The sequence below is a fragment of the Stereum hirsutum genome (assembly GCF_000264905.1).
Source record: "Stereum hirsutum FP-91666 SS1 unplaced genomic scaffold STEHIscaffold_11, whole genome shotgun sequence".
Lineage (NCBI taxonomy): Eukaryota > Fungi > Basidiomycota > Agaricomycetes > Russulales > Stereaceae > Stereum > Stereum hirsutum.
This window is the reverse complement of record NW_006763141.1, coordinates 837,026-856,678: the sequence shown is the minus strand read 5'-3', so window position 1 is coordinate 856,678 and position 19,653 is coordinate 837,026. Positions and strand designations below refer to the sequence as shown.

Genomic DNA, 19,653 nt, shown 5'->3' with positions numbered 1-19,653 from the left:
ATTTACTTGGACGGGCTTGGGTTCCATTAGGCTACACAAACTTCAGAACCTCTTGGGCGATCACGGAGCACGCGGGGGCATCGCGACAACGTGATCTTCTTCGGGCGGAAAGTCAGTGTCGTCACCAGAATAGGACGGTCAGAGCGAGATTCATCTCAGATCCGAAACAATCATAAAAAATGAACACGAACTATCAGAAGGTGCCCCAAAATAGGGCTATCAGGTGTCTTGGTGTGGGAAGACTTGCCCCGGGTAACAATACGATTTTTCCATGTTGAGACATCATCACAGCAGGGACGAGGCGCTTGGGAGGTCGATATACTCGAACGGTCTTATTAGTCGACTATTGAAACACAACCCAAGTGGGGCGTCGCAGTTTGAAGGGGCCCGAGAGGAGAAATCGGGCGGGGAACTCAGTAAAGGTGTTCGAATAGGGTCGATACAATGCCCGCAGTGTCGCCTAGTGTCCCGCAGCAAGGAATACCGTGTCCAGCACTCAAAAATTTCAAGCGGTCATTCTGTGAGAGGTAAGACTCAGCCCCAGAGTGAAGATCGCCAGTCGCGTTGGACGTGTAATGTAACCTCTGAGCATACCACGGTAAACGATCGGTTGGTTAAGAGGTGAATATCCAGTATCGAGTGCCCGCTACGAAAGACCGTGTGGAGCCTCAGGGAGGAGAGGAGACACGACAGGGGGTTCCATTCGGCAGGGTCACTCCGGGTGCATAGCGCACAATTACCAAGACCTCAAGATAACAGTACGAGGCTAGCTTGTTCGAAGATCGTGAGGTGTAAGGTACAGACCTTGGATGTTTATGAATCGATTCGACAGCTGAAGCACATTCCCAGTCTGCCAGATGTAAGCATCGAGTCACGACGGTGATGGGAGAGTGGTAACTGGTTACGGTGCCGTGTCACCCCGCGGTCGGCTCCGGGCCGTTGGTAACATCGCCATGCCGCCGGCACTTGCCCGGAGCGTTCTTACTCTCGATCCGTTTCTTTTCGAACGTGCTGGATGGCTGATCATTCCGACCTCGCTTGGACAAACACAACTTCAGGTACAAGGTAAGTTCTCTAGGGTAGGCCGCTTGTATGTGGTAGATTGCTCGTAGAGCCATTATCCTGCACAAGGCGTACGAATTGGGACTCGAGCATTTTAGCCAATTACAACTCACCAGCAACAGACGACCCTCAATTGACAGGAATATTTGTTTGTCTCGAGCATTCTTCTGAACTACAATTGTACTGCTTTGGCCGGAATCTTGGCATGGTTCATTGGCGGTCACCTCAATTTGCCTCAATCTTGTGGCGACGCTGACTCCACGGCCCCCCTCTCGATCTAGTGTCCTCGAAGCTTGGGGAATTTTAAAACGCCAATTTATACGCCAGTGGTATACGGGTAACGTGGATTCGTTAGGCTGTCTTTGTATCACGACATGTGTCTGTCTGGGGTAACTCTGCTCATCCTTGCTGACGAAAGGTGGCCGCTGGCGCGTCAACAAGACTCCGGTATCTCGTCGTGGCGTTCGCTCAGGTTCGCTCTCGTTCGCGACGGCAACTGATGGCCTCTCGTGCTAGTCTGAGATACAGCACACCACGGGAAGACATCCTGTCTCAGATCCACATCGATGGCGCCGCAAGTCCCACTGGTCCGGGTGTGTTGTTTTTCAGAGGCTCCATGGTGTCGTTCGTTATATACGAGATCTTGCAAAATCCCGCCACGGGTTTTCCTCCTCCCGCGTTTGACTCAGTCCACGCCTCTCGAACACCCTTCCTTACCACATTCTCCGTTCGAGGATACTGGTACTAATTTAGGATCTGCAGAGCGAACAGAACTCTGGGGCCTTTCATTATTCTCGCTCTTGGGTTTTCCTTGTGAATATTACTGCCCTTATTCCGAACGAAGGTCTGCAGTATGCAGGACTTGGCGCAGCTTGTGGAGGATGGAGGAGAGAACTTTGCCCAATTGATGTGAGTTGTAGCGCTCCATGCTTCACGTCTCGATTATGGACTCAGGGCCGTGCAGCTGGGGGCCAATGCTCATCGGGACCTTCCTCAACATTCTCCTGTACGGCGTCTCCGTCTCGCAGTTGTACATTTATTATGGCAACTACCAGCGGTGAGCATGTCGCAGTTTCTTCCACTTGCTCCTAACTCATATTTCATACAATAATGCCTGGTTTTAGAGATAAGCCATGGATGAGAGTCTTCGTACGTGCTCTTGCTCAAACCATCTTCTCTTCGCCTGTTGAAGTCCTCCCAGATCTGCATATTATTCCTTGCAGACACTGTCAATACCGCCTTTGATATGCAGCTAAACTACGCTGCGTTGATCAACCACTTCGGTAGGTTTTCTGATTCACTATACAGTTTTGTTTCTTGATCCAGTGTCTCATGTGTATACGACGCACAGGCGATAACGACTTCATCCAGACAGCAACTTGGGGTACGCCAGTCCACCCTTTCCTTTACGTTGAGCACGATTCTGACGCTGTTCCTGGTCTCACCACCCAGTCTTCCAAACAGGTATGCTTTCCGTTTCGTAAAAGACCACATACTGAATCACTGACCACTGACCACTGACACTATCCTGCACCGTCATAGACCCCGCAATGACTGTGCGTATCTTCTGCCGCCGGTACCCTTTGCCTGTTTAATTAAATCTCGTTCCCTCCCGCCGCCGGTCCATCCCTCTTCCAGGGCATCATTGGCATGATGGTCCAAGTGTTCTTTGCCTGGCGTATCAAAGTCCTCTCCGGCAGTCTCTGGGCAGCCCTCCTCATCGGGTTGTTCGCTGTTTTGGAATGTCGTGAGTTCCCATCTAACCCCTATCTTTCTTTCTTCTTCCGTTCACTCTCCATTCACTACGTACGCCCTCACGCATGCTTAGTATTTCACTGACTCGTATTGCCATCGCGACCGTAGTGGCTGGCATCGGGACAGCAATAGCAGTCGGCTTCGTCCCAAAATTCTTTGATTTTCAGATCTTCAAACCTGCAGTGGTCATTTGGTTGGCCTGTTCCGCTCTTTGTGACTGTTTGATCACGCTTGTTCTGGTTCTATATCTGGTCCGTCTCACGACACATAGCTTACACAGTTCCGTGTGCTGATAAATTCTTGCATTGTGCGTATAGAGAAAGCACAAAAGCGGCTTCGTCGCGACGGACAGTATCATCGATAAAATCATCAGACGTACGCCCCTCCCTACTCCTTCCCGCCTGTACGGTTAGTATTTGACCTAGTACTGATACTCGACGGCGACCTTTCTTGTCATTGTAGTGACGGTTCAAACGGGTGCAGTCACGTCGATCGTAAGTGCTTAGCCTAGTTCCCTGGTAGTCTGATCGTGCTAATAGTTGTTGTCATTGTGACAGGTTGCCGTCGTGAGTCTTCTCTCCTCGTCACTACAAAGCCACTGCTGATCACGGTCGTGTGGGACCCTCGCAGACTGATCTTATCCTCTTCTTGGCATCCCCTGCTGGCCTGTAAGCTTTCTCGCCCTTTCCATGTACCCGAAGCATTCGCTGAGCGCTTTGCCTTCGTACCCGTTATTCAATAGCCACCTAGCCTTCAACTTCCCACTATCAAAATTCTATACCAACTCCCTCCTTTCAAGTCTAAACGCTAGAGGAGGATGGGCCTACAGCTCATCTTCGCAACCTGAACGAAGCGTGAACATGCTCAGCAGTCAAGTAGTAAGCATTTTTTTTTCTTTCCTCATACTTTCTCCTCGCTCTCCGTTTCACACTGTTTGACAACAATGCGATCAGCAACGACGAAGGGACGTCGTCACTTTCGAGCAATCAACTGTGCGACCGGAAGTATACGTCGACGTCGAACAGCATGAGATGGTGGACTCCATGCGAGTAGACATGAAGCAGACAGACTCTGACTTTGATGGGTCCGCTGGGGAAGATGGAATGGGTATGCACCGCGCAAAGGCTTTATGACTCTGAGTCCGTGACTGTACGACTTGTTCGTGGGAGCGGCCGTCGAGTTTTTGTTGAATCTTGTGGGACGTGAGGGGCGTCTGTTGGAGTGTTTTGTTGTTGTGTATGAGAATATCGGCGTGTCTACCCTCTTTCTTTTCATCATGTTCATTGGTTATTACTTCATTATTTCATTATACCGTAAATATTCCTTACTTATAACTCATGAACCTTCCACTTGCGTGTCCTTTCAATAAACACAACGAGCTTGGGAATTGTACTCATGGGTAGACCTGAGTGTCGAGTTAACTCGGTGAGCAGTAACCGGACTGATATATTCCTTCATCGTAGATGTCTTCGGGGACTATTCGACCAGCTCCCTATTCCGCACCCATCGAGTACCGTCATAGTTCATGAACGTCAGAAAGGTCAAGGCCCTTCCATCATTTATGCCTCTTGCAACCGCACGAACTCCTGGTGCCTATCTAAGAACTCCTTCACAGCTTCACAGAACCTCTCCTCATGTTCCGGTGTGACTTCTAGGCTGAGGGCGATGAAGCCCCGCTTGGCGAGGTGAAAGCCGGCTTTGAGCATGTCGAAGTATAGAAGGCTCTATACAAGGTGATATTCCGTGGGCAGTATCAGAAATTGCACACTAGGGCGGGGCAATATATCGTACCCGTAGTGATTGATCCTTCAGGCCAAATATCTCCTGAACGGTCTCACACTTTTTTGGGCTGAAGTGAACGTTCATTCTGCAATCGGAAATCAGTCAGTGCTCTATCACACAGGAAAGAGATCTAAAGAGCTTACAGGCTACCGATCCCAGTCCACCGCATCGACGTCCCCTCAGCCACATTATTCAATCTTGCCCGGAACGCATCACCGTTTTCGTTATGCCTGGTGGCGACCTCCGGCGTATAGACCTCTGTGAGACCAACGTATCCGCCTTTCATGGAGAGGGACTCATTGTTGAAAGTGCCAGCGTGTGGTATGTAGCTTGGTGATCCTGAGCAAGCGTCACGTTTGTGGGTTAACTGGTTCATACTTCACTTAGAATATTATCTCGATGCACAGATACGTACGAGGATCGAATAGCGCCATGATATCCCTCCTGCCGCCAAATGCACCGAATGGCATTCCTCCGCCAATGTACTTCCCCAGCGTCGTCAAATCGGGTATAATTCCCGTAGTGAGCTGCAGTCCACCAGGAGATAGTCTTGACGTCATGACTTCATCGAAGATGAGTAGCGCACCGACGGATTGCGTCTCTGTGCGAAGCATTTGGAGGAATTCGCGGGAGGCTGGAAGACAACCTCCTGAACCGAGCATTGGTTCCACTAGGACTGCGGCGAGCTGTAAGTAATAACAGAAGACTGTTCCAGCGACCCTCTATAAATAAAATTGACTGCAATGTCAGACTGACCTGTGAAGCATTGCCCTTGATAATTTGTCTCGTCCGTTCCACGTCATTATATCTTCCTACCACAAAACCATGTGGTACCGTGATCCCATGTGGTTCCTTTTCATCCGGGAACAACAGCACGCCTCCATGATACCCATGCCCGAACACCAAGATCTTTTCCTTCTTCGTAAAAGCCTTTGCTGCCGCCAGTGCCATCAAGTTGCCCTCTGTGCCGGAGTTGGTAAATCGGACTTGTTCGATGGAGGGAAAACGGTCACAGACAGCCTGAGCGAGGTCGGTTTCGTAGGGAGTAGCGGAGCAAAGTGAGAGACCTGCGTCAAGCGCAGAGAGCAGAGCAGATCGAATAGTAGGGTTGGAGTGGCCATAAAGACCTGCGGTGTAGTTTCCTACTCTAGGAACGAAGTGTTGGATCAATGACTGTGGCACTTACACTGCCAAGACAGCTGGAAGCTCACAGATCCACGTAAGAGTGTCCGTCTGCGTCTGTTGCCTGCGTAGATATGAAGTGAGAATCAGTCATTTCGGATATAAGAATAAAACAGGCCGTACGTTCGCGCCCTCTCCCTTCACGAATGTCAGAGGAAATGGGTCCACATGAAGCACAGATCGCGTATTTCCTCCCGGCATATAGAGGCAGGCCTTCTCATACAGTGAAGCGCCTAACAACTATCGCGTCTAGTCTCCGCCCAACCGAGAACGATAACACTCACTCTTCGGGTTTTCGAGAATGTACTTTGTCTTTGCCTGCTCGACGAACACGGAGAGGACAGCTGCGGACATTTTTTCAAGACCTTGGTCGTCAGCTAAGATTTAAGGTGGTGGCTACACTGGTAGGAGGCGGGTAGTACGTGGATGTTATCGCAGTGGTGGTAATGAGACAAGAAACGATGGCCGAGCGTTCTTTAGACGTGATGAGCAGTAGATGCACCTCAAGAGAGGCCAGCTGAACGCTTGAGTGGCACAATGTGCTTGGCGGAGCTCTAGAAAAAACGGTCTGCCAAGACAGGGGTCAGCGCCACAGTAGCACAGAGTGCAACTTCAGAAAAGATACAGAGAGATCGAGAGGATTTGGGTGTGGGCCTCCGAGAAAGAGGTCTCGCAGTACTAAATACCAGCCAGCTCCTGGTGAAGGTGTGTAATGGCGGGATGAGTGTGGCGACATGTTCGCGGCGTTCGCCGCGGCCACTGGTGAACTGTGGCGGTGTGGCTCGACACGAGAGCAGTCCGAGATTCGTACCAAATCGACAGCAAGTTGAGCGATAGATATTGGACACAAACGAAAGCAAAGCGAAAGAAAAAATAACAGAACAAGGAAAGAAAGACAACGCAAACATAGGAGCACGAATCAGGCCAAGAAATCGAGCTCGTCCTCGTCATCATGCACCTCCCTCAACTGGCTAGCACTCCTAGCGGCGTTCTCCTTGATACGTTTCAGGACCGCAGGTGGAAGGGAGCCATGACGGGTCTGCGAAACTTCGCGTTTGGCGGCCGACGTGGAAGGCTTGGACTTGGTAGTGTTGGCAGACTTCGATTTGGCGGTAGCAGTGTCGAGCGACGGTGCTCTAGTCATAGTAGATTTAGAAGGTGGTTTCGAAGGTTTGGAGGTTGATGGAGGTTTCGTGGGTTTCTTGATTTGGATAGGCTAGAAACAGATACTGAGTTAGGATACACAATCGTCAAAAGAGAGAGGACCTGTGTACCTTAACAGGAGATTGCTGAATAGCATCACGAGCGGTCCTAGAGGTGATCATATCCTTCCTTGCGCGCCTGCATAAAGGTCAAAAAGATCAATTCATCAGTTGTTTTGACAAAAAAAAAACCAGAGCATAAAACTCACGAAGTAAGCCGCTCATCTTCCGATTCATCGACTTCCACCACTGCCTCTTTTGCCTTCTTTCGTGGCGCAGCTTTCTTCGCCTCACTCACTACAGCATCCGCTTTCTTGGGACGACCCCTTCCCCTCTTCTTCGGCGGAGGCTGCTCCGCTTCATCCTCCCAATCCGACTCTCGTTCCGCTCTGGAGCCCACCACCACGACTTCCGCATCAGAAGATTGCCCGCGCGCTCTCTCCCTCACCTTCTTCTTCGTCTCTACTACCATCTCTTCCTCCTCGGCTTTCCGCTGCTTCTTCTTTGGTCTGGAAGACTCTTCCCGTTCCGCACCGTCTTCCGCTTCATCTGATGACGAGACCGGTTTACGACTCGAAGCTTTCCCTCGCGTTCGTTTCTTCGGCTCGTCATCCTCAGCTGGAGTCTCATGCCTGGCCTTCGCTTTACCTTTACCCTTCACGACTTTATCCTTGTCCATCTTCGACTTCGAGCTTGCAGCCGCGTCACGTATTCCGATAACCTCCGCTAATGGGATCTCTATCGACACATCCATGGGATCTTCTTGTATGCGACGTAGACGAGGATTTGAAGGACCAGCAGAGGGACCGACAGTCGACAGAATATCCTCATTGTCCTCGAGGATCGGGGAGAGGTCGCGAGGTGGGTGGTTAGGAGAAGGTTTCTTTGACGGTGCAGGCTTAGTGGACTTGGATGGCGGTTTGGACGATCTGGAGGCCGGCGAAGCGCGAGAACCTGCGTGAAGGATGTAGCGTCAGTCAAGACAGTTAAACGAGGGAGAAGGGAAAAGAAAAGCGACATACGTTTCGTGGACGAAGAGGAACCCTTGGCACTGTGTCTCTCATCCTCCGACTCATCCGCCACTGCGCGTTTCGACCTCTTCCTCGGACGTTGAACATCCCCGTCCACTTCCCCGACCTCAATTTCGCTGTCAGTTCCCTGGATTGATCGACCACGAGCTTTCGCCTTCGTTACTGCTTTCGGTGCCTCGTGCTCATCAACATCCATAGCGGCCTCAGAATCGGAAGTAGCCGCTTTTCCGTTGCCTTTCCCTGATCTGCCCTTAGCTGAATTGGATGTTTTGCCCCTCGCATTGGTTCCTGAAGATGCAGGCACAGGTACAGATTCGACCTCAGATTCGACGTCCGAAACACTCGAGAGCTGTTTCTTTGGCCTTCCGCGTTTCTTCGGCTTGGGGCCAGGTTCCTGAGTGTCATGATCGGCGAGAGTTGCTGTATTGTTAGTGGAGGAGGGGGGCTTGGACGAGGATGCAATGGGGTTCTGAATGACAGGCCGACGAGGTTTGAATTGTAGTGATGAGGGAAGTTTGGCAGCGTTGACTGTACCACAAGGTGTGATTTAGATGGTTAGATTCGGACCTAGACAGTTTGGGAGAGGTAGGTGATGCAAAACAACATACGGATATCGGCAATCTGGTCGGAGACTGATCTGTGCAGTGATGGTTCAGCAGTAGCGGAGGTGGGCTTTGCAGGGGGGAGCCCTAGGCCCAAAGATGAAACAGTGCTGGCTTTGGTTTGAGCAGTCGGTTTGGGTCTGATCGCGGGCGCAGGAGAGGCAGGATCCTCGTGAACGGAAGCTTCATCTTCTGAAAGTTCAGGAGTGCATAGTCAGAGTGCGTTAACCTCAAACAGTTCGGCACGGAGGAAGAACTCACCAGACTCAGAGGGTGGAGGTGCAGGCCTCGACTTTGGCTTTGCCGTGGCCGTCTTGGGAGGTACCACAGCCTTGCGTGACGAGGAAGCCTGAGCCCTCGACTTTGGTACTGGAGGCTGTTCTTGTGCGCTGGCTTCATCCTCTGTTCGACAACGATGATAACGATAGTCAGACAATGAGCAATGGTTGCTTTTGTCGTGGGACACGTACCAGAAGAGGGCGCTGGTACGACTTCGGTTTTCGCAGGTGCCTTCGAAACCGCTGGAGCCTTGCGAGCCGGACCTTTCGCTTTCTTGACGATCACAGGTTCCTCGTCACTATCTTCTTTCTCGACAACCTTATCCTTGGTAGGCGCCTTCGCTGTCTTTGCTGCCCTCTTCTTCGACGGTTCGATATTGACCTTGGGCTTATAGACCTCTACCACCTCATCGTCTGTAGTGTCAACGTGAAGAACATGAAGAGTTAGGGCCATGATAAAGCAGAATGATGGGCGTACCACTGTCCGGCGACGGCAGCTTAGATTTCGCTTTCGCCCTCCCTACAGCTTTACTAATAGGTGCAGCTGCGCTCTTTCGTTTCGCCCTTGGTCTCTTCACCTCCACCACATCGTCATCTTCCTCCACGTCAGCTGTATTCTTCCGTTTGGCACTTGACTTCGGCTTCTTCACTTCCACCACCTCGTCCTCTTCTTCATCCTGCACTCTCGCCGTCGTCTTAGTCTTCCCAGCCTTCCCAGTCTTATTCTTTGGCGTTACAGCCTTCGTAGTTGCCTTCTTCGGAGTTGCCTTGGTCTGATTCTTCTTCGCTGCGGTCACAGCAACTTTCGCACTGATCGAGGCTCTTCCCCTCGACTTTCGTTGACCAAGAGATTGACGGCGTTTCGTCGGTGAGAGGCCATTGATGTCCTTGGAGAGGAGGATATCGATGAGTTTATTAGGACCCGAGGGAATTAAGGCGCTATTAATTCCACAAAATAAGATCATGAGCACAGTCCACACCGGTGAAGCAAATTTGACTGAAAACACGCACCCTCCACGGGTACGAAACCGAGACTGATGTCGTGCTAGACGTTGTGCTTTACTCTCCTCGACAGAGAAAGGGGTCTTCGGCCCTGTAGTGGCAGGTTCAGCCTGTTTCGTCGACTTTGGTGTAGTCGACGGGGCTGGCATAAGTGCGCGCGGCGTGGCCGCTTGGAAAATGTATCGCCGATGTCGATGATGACGGTGAAGACGAACCGCAACTGCACGTTCGGTTCAAGCGCGTCGCGGTCCGGTGACCGTGTCAGACCACGTGCTGAGACGCGTAAGTAGTCCTTCCCGATCGCGACGTTCCCATCGTTGTCGTCTCCGCCGGCGTTGACGCAGGCCCTTTATTTAAATACGGCAGTCCTCTCATCTTAACCTACGCTTTCCACTTCTGCCTCTTTCTGTGTGTACCCTTTGGCGAAGCGATCTACATATAATACTCTGATGTTCACGACGGTCGACACCCTTATTTGCTCCACCTGCGTCGCTCTCTCTCTTGGCTATTTCTTTCTTACATCATCCCACACAGAAGATTCAAGATACCTTCCTGATAGCTCTGGTGGACATCGCACAGATGCGTTCATCTTGGAGACAACTGTGACCCACGCCCGGCTGCTACCCTCCCCGTCGTCCCATAAGTTTACCTACCCAGTCCTTACTTTTTTCTTCCCTCTTCGTGCCCTTGAGTCACACAAACTCTCTCTGATACACGGCTGGCTACTCTCATATGGAGGTATCCTTGGGCGAGTCGTTGGCATAAGAGCTAACAGTTATCTTTACGACGATGGCGGCGCTGAGCAGTCCATCAGGAGGAAGTTAGGCAAGGTGTTGAGCGATTTCGGTGTTACTGATGTCGATACTGGAGAGGAAGGAGAATCAAAGGAGCCGAAGTTCGATGCTTGGATGATGACAATGCCGGCGTATTTTGGCTTTGAGGGAATCAATCCTCTGACAGTGTACTTTTGCTATCGCGACGCGGTACCAGACGAGCTCTGGGTGGTGGTCCTGGAGGTGCTTTGAATTCGACACCCTGTTCCGTCACTTGCGTGCTGATGTTTTTCTGTGCGTTGGTCTTCGGCAGATTCATAATACGTTTGGCGAGCGCCACGTTCATGTCCTCGAGTTGGGAAAGAACGAAGAGCTGCCTGACAAAGGGTACATCCTCCTGCCCGTCGTATCTCTTCAGCTCACAAACCTATGTTACAGGTTTGACCACCAGTGGTCATTTGACCGTGCATTTCACGTCTCGCCATTCAACGATCGTCTTGGTACATACACCATCTCCGTTCGGCCTCCGTCTCACTCTCCGTCCTCCCAGCCTCCTAGTAGTTCCTCTCCCGGGGCTCTACAATCCAATACCATAAAACCCGCAGTCCGCGTCCACTTGCATGAACCGCCTTCGTCGCCAAACTCTTCTCCATCACCCTTACCAGAGAAGGGCACCCTCAAACTCACAGCGCTCCACTTTACGCGAACTTCCACCCCTCTCACCGCAGGTTCCCTGATCAAAATGTTACTTCGATACCCGATCGCGCTGTTTATGAGCTTGCCGAGGATCCTGAAGCATGCTTGGATTTTGCATTATAGAAAGGGGCTGGGTGTGTGGAGGAGGCCGGAACCTGTTGCAGTAAGACGAGGTTGGGGAAGTCATACTGGGAGTGGAGGCGAGGGCGATGTCACTGGTGCCAAAGTAACCGCGCCGATGAAAGGCGGAGGAGTAGGCTGGCAGGCCCCAACATTACTTGAAATGTTGGCAAAGAAGGAGGTCCTTCGTTTCTTGGACAGAAGGGCGAAGGAGTTGAATGTCGAAATTGTTCTTGTTCCAGGGGACCCGAACGCACTTGTTCGGACGTATTCGCCGCGCCGACCAGCAGGTAACTCATACCACTGTCTCTTTGTGGCCTCTTGCTAAGTTCGTCTGGCCTCCTTCGCATTGTTTGCTCTTACAGACCAAGAAGTCAAACCCGCACCTCACCTCACAATCTCCTACCTCTCCCCTCGCCTCTTCATTCTCCTTATGCTTTCTTCTTCTGCATCGGAGGCCCTTGCCTCAGGTGGTCCTTCCAAAGCCCGCGCTGGCGCGATAACCGAGTTTGTCGCCAACGACGAAGTTTTATTCACAAGAGTATTCGACCGTCCGTACACGGGTACCCCCACCGCCGATGCATCCTCTACCGCGAAAGCTATCACCGAACCTGATCCAAAATCGGTCGTCAACACAAGCGACAAATTACTCAAGATCCTCCGCTCACACAAACCACTGCCCCTGCCTCCTTCTCCACTCCTTGAACACCCTTCGCCACACAACTCGAAGTCGATAGATGTATCGGATAATGTGGGTATAACAGGAGGCGGATGGAGGTGCGTTGCAGTCCTGGGGTTGCTCGTTGCGGCAGAGTGGGTGGAATGGTGGGCTTGGAAGGCTGTTGGGGTCAGATGGGCTGGCATTGAAGTGCCCACGCTAGGAAACGAAGTCGGTGACGATAGTGAAAACAGGGCGCGACAGGAGAGGGGTTGTATATAATCAAATAGTGTATAACCGTATCCTCATCTCTTGCGCAATTGCCGTTCACGTGCGATTCTGTCTCAAAAGCTAGAGACGCTTTGTTCTGTTGACGGTCGAGGTACTTACTCAAAAAGGGGCGGCTTCTTCTCCGCAAGAACTTGCCCGCACATTTTTGTGATTGTTTCAAATTTCCTGGTGGTCGGGCTGGGGTTTGAACACACGACCCGTCACTCGCTCGCGTTTGATTGTCGCGTCATTCCGTTCCCACGCTCGCGCCACACGTCTCCCTCCTCCTCCTCCTCCCCCCCTCCCCCCCTCCCCTGCCCCTCTCCTACCCTAGCCTTTTTTCGCGGATTGTATCCATCTAAGAGATATGTTTCAAAACCAAAAACAATAGCCCCGCGCGAGGGTCGAACTCGCAGCCTTCAGATGAATTTTTATGATGAACACTTGCGGTGGACAATCGTAAAAGTCTGACGCTCTATCCGATTGAGCTAGCGGGGCTTGCAAGAAAACCGGATATTATATTATGGATCAGCCTCAACATCCATCATCTCCTTCACAACTTCCGATGCAGTTCTATATGTTCATCGTCTCGTAATCAAGCTCAACGACTTCACTCCGTACTTAAGTTGGCAGAGATAATATTTGAGTGAGGTAGTAAAGGACGATGCATGGCCATTGGACCATCAAAGAAAGCGAAGAAGGGGAAACGATGATTGAAGGGCGAAGCGCCACAGACACCAAAACATTTAGGAACAAGAGCAAAGCGCTTGCGGGAATTGAGGATATGGACATGATAGCGTTGATCTAATCTGGCACTGAAGGTCAACAAATCGTTTCGCCGGGGATGGAAGAGGAATAAAACTTACATTAGTCACGATGCAAATCCAACATCATGGAACGCCGGGATGAAACTTTCGGCCTGTACTCCTTCCCTCACCATTGTCTCTCCACCTGATCCAACAGAACAGTTCCCACTACATTCCTAAACTTGTCTACCATGCCCTCTAGAATAAATGAATCCACAATCCTCAGCTCCCGCAGCTTTTCGCCACTGATCCTCGCCCGCTGGACGAGGGCATGCATGAACTTCCCAAACAGCTCCCCTTCTCCATCGCCCGCAGCGCCACCAGAGAAGTAGCGCCCATCAAATTTTCGGAGCGCTAACGTATTGAGTCGGGGGAATGAATCTGCGTAGTGAGAGGTCCGTAGTCGCTCTTCGCCTCGAGCGAGAGGTATATGGAAGGGAACAGGAGAATTGAGTGTGATCCAGAGGTCGAGGAAGTACTCCAGGTCCCAGGCGCTCTCGATGTGAAGTTCTTCAAATTGCTTCATCTGCCCTACATGCCTCATCCATTGCTGTGGGCCTTCCGTCGCCAACGCGATATCTAAGTGTACGACATCATCTAGACGCAAGCATTCCATGAACGCACATATAGTCGGAGGGTTAATATGCCTGTCGATAGTGAATGAAATATTTAATTGAGAGTTATCGTCGTCGTCGTCGTCGATGGTCAGACTCGTCGAGTCTAACGTGGCGCCCGGTGCCCCAGTCCATCCTTCGAAGTGAAATGTCTCCGAAAAATGATCCGAGGTGCGTCTGAATCGCAGTCGTCGCATCCCTGGTGACTGATGATGTCTGCCTCCAGAAAACGAGTTCGCCACCCAATCAAGAAGAGACCGAAGAGAGTCAGACCGACAAGCTGCTCTGAACACGGTCAACGTCGGAAGAGAAAGGAACCGCAGAAGACGTGCGCAATCTTCCCCGGGTCCATATAGATGTAACGCCTTGAGCGATGTAAGGTGGACGGTCATGTGACTATTCAGGGAGGAAAGTGTTCCGTTTGTAACAGGTGTTACGTCGAGGGCCAGGAATTCGAGGCCATTCATGCATGCTAGCGCGTCCAGCATGACTTGCGCTGAGTTTAGAGCTAGCCAACGGCCCTCAGGAATGTCTCCGATGGACAGGGAAGTGAGGGAAGGGTGGAAAATGGAGGCGGTCCATGGGAACATGAAGCCCTTCAGCTTCAGCCTGCGGAGGTTGGGAGCGGATGTATCCCAAAGGATATCTGAAGGAGGTGAGAAAGAGGTGGTTCGTGTGTGATGGATAGAGAGATATTCGAGATGAGGAGCAGAAGGCGGAAGCTTGTGTAGCAACTCCTTCAGGGTATCTGAGAAGACGACGCGTAGAAGAAGGTCTTTTGCGCGATGTGCATGATGCTCTATGATGGATGCAAGCGAGGGAACTTCGTTCAATGGTAATGTTCGTGGAGCAGCGGATTCTATTCGGAGGTGAATGGGTACGGCTTTCGATCGCTCTAGAAATTTAGATGCCCATCGGGGATGCATCAAAATGTCCGCCCAAATACGAGGACATTCATTCAGAGCGATGTAGCGTAGACGACGGCAGACAAACGTGATACGGATCCATTCGCACTGCGTGGGGTCGACCTGGCCAGTTTCCGCGGGAAAGGGAGTGGACGAGATCGGTTCGAAGAGAGCTTGGTAGCTGGTTATGATTTTCGCTAGGATTTCGTCTGGCAGACGAAATATGGGCGCTAATGATTGACGATGTCCCTTGAGGACTCGGATGGCCTGTTCCAGTTTCTCTATACGAAGGTCTAAAACGTTCCTGATAGCATTATCATCCGAAGCTTCATCGGGGCCAGGAAAGCTGCACATGAAACAAGATAGAATGCGTCACGACGCGGGACATGGTAAGAATGACGATTCTGACCACTCACCTTGTGTATTGCTTCAGAATGTCGTCCATACCTTCGGGTGGCATTCAGGCTCGGAGTCTGCTAGTATTAGGCCGTGTCAAGTGCTTTGACACCCGACCAGAGCTTAGTTAGGCAGTTAAGAACGTGAAAGCGTGGAGAAATATGGAGCGAACCAATGTCGTTCTGATTAGGGAGAACAAGGGTGCGGAAACGTTCGATGCGCACGCCCTGAGCTTACAAAGGCGTTCCCACGGCCTGGGTGGCAAGGCCAGTGTAAGGCCACACTCGTCCGACCCTTCAAATCCAGTCTCAAGTTCATTACTGTACGAGTGACGTGAATGTCGAGCTTGACGATCCTGGGAACGTCGATTCTATCGGTATACACGAGCAGGTCTATACAAGGATGAAGTACATGCAGCCTGAGGCGATCGGACTCACTATGTCACCGTTGAGGAAGAAACACCAATAACACCATCCCCGATTGACTTTCCGAAACTACCACTACCCGCATCAGCCGTATGTACGGTATTTGACGCCACATCTACACTCGAAGTCCATTTCGATCTTACAACTTCCGTCTGTCCATCAAGGTCATCCATCGACACCAACTCCCCGTCATCCGCGCTCGAGAATCTCGTAGTAAATACCATCGAAGTCTCAGGCATGTACTCCGCCAACCATCCCCGCGAGTGTGAAGCCTGTGATCTGTACTGTTGACTTGGATTGATTTGGGCCGTGTTTGTTGAGGACGCGGCCGAGAGGTGGAGGACGGCGCGAGTCGAGAGGATGCTTTGGAGACACATACGGAGTCTGGTGGAAAGAACGGGTCGTGAGCGGGATTCTTCTGTATAACGAGGAACGTATAAATCTACTGGGTGCTTCCGGCTGTGCGTAGAGAATCGATCTAGACGCGGAAGTTGGTTAAGGCCCGAGGCTAGCTCATGATGAAGGGGCCAGGATCGAGAATGTGCACCCGGGTAATGATGAATGAGAGCTTACTGGGATACGGGTAGCAAGGATGACGTTGAACATAGCTATCACTACGGGCAACCACTCAGTCTGGCATCCCAACGCTAATCAAAGGCCAACAAATGAAACTCACGTAGCGTGAGCGCGACGTGCAGGATTCCTGTTCACAGAGACAAAAATCGATCGTCAGCATACGGAGGGCATATAGTACCGGCGTGGCGACTCGGAAGAGTTAAATGCCGTTGTATTGAGGGAGAAAGAAAGAACCCACCATCACTCCAAAGAACTTGAACCAAGGCCGACCTGCTTGCACTAGGGACCGCGCGGAAGTAATTCTGAATCTTGTACATCGATAGAGCGAGCACGACTATTGCACGGATAAAAACCTCATGTCAGATGAAACGTTCATGCTACTAGACTTCAAGGATCGATATACTCACCGAATTCGTATATAATGAGTGGTATGTAAGGAATGGCCCAGTTATGTTCGACTTCGCTGGTGAGATAAGTGCATTGAGTTCCTTTCGAATGATCAGGAGCGACATCGTTGGCCCCTTTAACAAAGTCATCCTTTCAGTACGACGAGAATCGACAGCAAGGCGATGGTGTGGCGAACATATGTTCACTGCGTACAATGTGTAGTACCGATATGTCTTTCGAAAAGCACGGCGGTTGGTGCAAGGCTTGCCTAGTAGAGTAATACACCGTATATGAGGATGAGAGGACATCGCGATTTTGATGAAGACAACGGCTTACGATGAGGGAGAGAGCCAGAAAGAGAAGTATTTTCCGATCTCTTCGCCATATGGCCCAGGTCCGTGTCGCGAAAATCACTGTAGCGGGGATGACACGTTAGCAAAGAGGTTTTGTTCATACCAAGTCAAGTCTGGATATCGTAGCGGACAGATTGTACTCACAGGATGCAGCGACAACGGTAGTAAGCTGCAGAAAAGCCAAGGTCTTCCCGAGTGTAACCGTTACCTACATAACAATTTCAGTAAGCCCTTTAACTATGACTATGAGAATGCGAAAGCTAAGATGCGATACCAACAGGTAAAAGTCCGATCACCGCACCGACCAGAGCTGGATACCGAGCAAAGCAGAACAAGATGCGCCCAAGTGATGGTGTCTCCGCCGGCATCCAAAGGTATCGGAGCTGAGGACAGGGGTTATGTCGAAAAATGGTTCACGATCAATGTAAGGCAATCACCGACCTCTCTCTCCCATGTCAAAGCATAGTCGAAAAACTAACGAGATGGGCAGTATTAGACTCAACAGGACATCTCGTGGCCACCCGAATGAACGTACCAGGACAACACTGCTAGCCGCTACGAAAAAGAGTGCGCTCAGTTTTTATGTAACTTAGACATCCCGAAATACTCGTGAGACGAAGAACTGACTGGAAACAGTCTAAATGTACTCAAAGCAAGGATTGATTGACGATCAGCAGCGCTTTCCGAGGAGCAAACTATGAGTCTCACGAACCGAACTCAATCGCTGCCCAGCCAAACACTCCATCAACCCACGCGTCATCTCATCATGTACAAGGCTGCCCTCCATATCTTTCTCATGGGTAGACAACTTGCGTCCAGTCGTCTGCTCTGACTAGCAGGCCTTCTCGAATCGACAGTGGTGCTAGTGGGTGGAGAGCAAGAGCAGAAATACCATATCATACCGAACCCGGGGCAGGCTCGTGGCCAAAGTCGACGTAAGTACGCGATGATAACCTTCCTTCTTTCCTCCAGTTGCCAATGTTCGCGTCATACAATGCACTGGCTCTAAGTTTACCAGGAATATGGGCGAGATATAATAGTGAACTTCTAGGCCCATCCCACCGGAGCTTGAACGATAAAAGATTCCGGGTCCATATGCGTGCGTCTCCAAGCAAGTTCTCCAAGCTCGTGTCACAAATTGTCCCCGGAATTTCCTCACAAAACGATAACTTTATGGAGTCGTTGCATGGCTGATAATGCAGACTACGAGCTTTCATGATACATGGTCAAAAATCGAGGTCCTGAGTGAATAAAAGTATGCCAAGGACGCTATAGAGGATTCAACATAATATTGGACGGCGGCCGTGATCGGCGTTTTAAATCTACCGTGGGAGAGGTTTTCAAAGTCAGCTTTTTAGAGGTATTACTACGTGGCGTTAGTGGGTTTGGGCCACATTATTCTGAGGCGTCGCCGCATCTTTACGCACTACGTACAAGCGCATAATCACAAGCAAATGTTATGGTAGTTCCATGAGGGGTGATGTACCCTGATGTATTGCTCACGTTTGGAGAATGATTCTTTCGAGGCAGCGACGTCACGATACAATGCACCCGAGTACGACGATAGGGTCAACCACGAAAGGTATTTTTACTTGCGGTGCGTTTCGTGGACAAACCTTCATCTGAAGGTAAGCTAGAGCCGAGCTGCAGTATGAGGCCCTTCTGATATATCCCTGTACCAATAGACAGCGCAAAGCTCCACCAGACTGGGTCTAAGGTCGGCCGGCGAAAAGGCCGAGGAGCATCTTTATACAGTCAAAGACCATCGGCGAGTAGAAGGATTCGGGCACCAGATTAAGTATTGAGAGGGGATGACGAGAGGTAATACAGAGGACCGCAGGTGACAATGAACATTGCTCCAATCCAAGCCGAAACATACCTGTGCCGAAGTATCGTGAGGAAGGATTCAACGCCGAGCCACTGTGTTATGAGCGCATAGGAAGATGCTCAACGTGAGCGGTGAAGGAGGTGCAGGAATCGGAATGAACAGCTTGAACGCAGCGATTCTGCCCGAGAGCTTTCAGTTCGTACACGTACGGATGATGGTCATCTACCCTTCTTGCTTCCTATTACACCCTACGTGATCGTGTGCTATCCTGTATCACCCGGCAATACCGAGCATTCTGTTGGCTAAAGCAATGTAGACGACCTGAGTGGAGCAAGTCGACAGACACGAAGACATCTCGGGGCGGCTGAAATCGTAGCAGCACTCGGATGACGGACTTCCGGCTTCAACAAAACTCCTCCCTACGAAGTCATCTTATTGGAAACCAGTCAAGGATAGAAGGCGCTTGAGAAAGCGAGTGACACACCTCACCTTGCCGTGCAGCACAGCAAGTAGCGCGACCTATCGTCCAACAAGGTCATGAGATAAGTGGGCTCTCCATCATTGTCGCGGTCGACGAGGTTACCAGAAAGCTTAGACTTTAGAGGAAGTTGAAGTCCGCCGGTGGGCATTAGGCGTCGTAGGCCGGGGCGAGCTTTGATGAAGAGGAGGAACTGGAGCTTGCAATGGGCAGAGATATGGAAAACGTAGTATCCAGGTCAAGGAGATAGAGGACCTAAGACGGAGATGATTGCGCCCTCCTTAATATTGTTGTCCACAGCGCGCACCCTGGAGGTCGCCTTCGTGCGCTAGACAGTGCATGAGAGAGAAGCAGAAATAGTCAGAGGTGGCTCAAGGTATGCCTACCTATTGAGTTTTATATGTGGCGAGGTCGAGATATGGAGATAGCCAGGTCAGGGTCACCCACGAGACCGAAGGCGATCCAGGGTCTC

The 19,653-nt window shown here is 51.0% G+C and overlaps 8 protein-coding genes and 1 non-coding gene across 9 annotated transcripts; 3 read left to right on the top strand and 6 right to left on the bottom strand.

The window, feature by feature from the left end:
* Positions 1-84: 84 nt before the first annotated feature.
* On the top strand, positions 85-691 carry STEHIDRAFT_148477 (uncharacterized protein). The gene has a single exon (XM_007306476.1). It carries the CDS (start codon positions 272-274, stop codon positions 623-625), a length of 354 nt encoding a protein of 117 aa, XP_007306538.1. The 5' UTR covers positions 85-271; the 3' UTR covers positions 626-691.
* Positions 692-1,736: 1,045 nt separating this feature from the next.
* STEHIDRAFT_100468 (uncharacterized protein) lies at positions 1,737-4,078 on the top strand. The gene is made up of 15 exons (XM_007306475.1): positions 1,737-1,971; positions 2,027-2,119; positions 2,187-2,211; positions 2,264-2,345; positions 2,414-2,446; positions 2,515-2,526; positions 2,605-2,618; positions 2,701-2,809; positions 2,926-3,068; positions 3,135-3,192; positions 3,280-3,311; positions 3,375-3,383; positions 3,448-3,485; positions 3,560-3,695; positions 3,771-4,078. Exons 1-15 carry the CDS (start codon positions 1,916-1,918, stop codon positions 3,948-3,950), a joined length of 1,020 nt encoding a protein of 339 aa, XP_007306537.1. The 5' UTR covers positions 1,737-1,915; the 3' UTR covers positions 3,951-4,078.
* A 237-nt stretch (positions 4,079-4,315) lies between these two features.
* STEHIDRAFT_100464 (aminotransferase class-III) lies at positions 4,316-6,464 on the bottom strand. The gene is made up of 8 exons (XM_007306474.1): positions 6,066-6,464; positions 5,905-6,014; positions 5,811-5,845; positions 5,356-5,746; positions 5,015-5,285; positions 4,743-4,938; positions 4,609-4,684; positions 4,316-4,541 (listed from the first exon to the last, which is right to left on the bottom strand). Exons 1-8 carry the CDS (start codon positions 6,133-6,135, stop codon positions 4,377-4,379), a joined length of 1,314 nt encoding a protein of 437 aa, XP_007306536.1. The 5' UTR covers positions 6,136-6,464; the 3' UTR covers positions 4,316-4,376.
* A 236-nt stretch (positions 6,465-6,700) lies between these two features.
* Positions 6,701-8,210, bottom strand: STEHIDRAFT_132761 (uncharacterized protein; the record flags this gene model as incomplete). The annotated part of the gene is made up of 4 exons (XM_007306473.1): positions 6,701-6,997; positions 7,056-7,122; positions 7,193-7,937; positions 8,006-8,210. The coding sequence occupies 4 exons, from the start codon at positions 8,208-8,210 to the stop codon at positions 6,701-6,703; spliced, it is 1,314 nt and encodes a 437-aa protein (XP_007306535.1).
* A 1,106-nt stretch (positions 8,211-9,316) lies between these two features.
* On the bottom strand, positions 9,317-10,045 carry STEHIDRAFT_132760 (uncharacterized protein; the record flags this gene model as incomplete). Its single annotated transcript, XM_007306472.1, has 2 exons — positions 9,317-9,833; positions 9,906-10,045. The coding sequence occupies 2 exons, from the start codon at positions 10,043-10,045 to the stop codon at positions 9,317-9,319; spliced, it is 657 nt and encodes a 218-aa protein (XP_007306534.1).
* Positions 10,046-10,345: 300 nt separating this feature from the next.
* On the top strand, positions 10,346-12,425 carry STEHIDRAFT_170110 (uncharacterized protein; the record flags this gene model as incomplete). The annotated part of the gene is made up of 3 exons (XM_007306471.1): positions 10,346-10,912; positions 10,983-11,775; positions 11,851-12,425. 3 exons carry the CDS (start codon positions 10,346-10,348, stop codon positions 12,423-12,425), a joined length of 1,935 nt encoding a protein of 644 aa, XP_007306533.1.
* Positions 12,426-12,802: 377 nt separating this feature from the next.
* On the bottom strand, positions 12,803-12,911 carry STEHIDRAFT_t194. Its single transcript has one exon. It is a non-coding gene; the product is annotated as a tRNA-Lys (tRNA).
* A 134-nt stretch (positions 12,912-13,045) lies between these two features.
* STEHIDRAFT_123214 (uncharacterized protein) lies at positions 13,046-15,244 on the bottom strand. The gene is made up of 3 exons (XM_007306470.1): positions 15,155-15,244; positions 13,280-15,084; positions 13,046-13,222 (listed from the first exon to the last, which is right to left on the bottom strand). Exons 1-2 carry the CDS (start codon positions 15,196-15,198, stop codon positions 13,347-13,349), a joined length of 1,782 nt encoding a protein of 593 aa, XP_007306532.1. The 5' UTR covers positions 15,199-15,244; the 3' UTR covers positions 13,046-13,222; positions 13,280-13,346.
* A 253-nt stretch (positions 15,245-15,497) lies between these two features.
* Positions 15,498-17,738, bottom strand: STEHIDRAFT_123213 (uncharacterized protein). The gene is made up of 14 exons (XM_007306469.1): positions 17,588-17,738; positions 17,503-17,512; positions 17,411-17,430; positions 17,317-17,349; positions 17,154-17,258; positions 17,020-17,083; positions 16,859-16,935; positions 16,736-16,790; positions 16,543-16,656; positions 16,374-16,469; positions 16,236-16,262; positions 16,133-16,173; positions 16,006-16,037; positions 15,498-15,943 (listed from the first exon to the last, which is right to left on the bottom strand). The coding sequence occupies exons 1-14, from the start codon at positions 17,660-17,662 to the stop codon at positions 15,571-15,573; spliced, it is 1,122 nt and encodes a 373-aa protein (XP_007306531.1). The 5' UTR covers positions 17,663-17,738; the 3' UTR covers positions 15,498-15,570.
* Between the last annotated feature and the right edge of the window lie 1,915 nt (positions 17,739-19,653).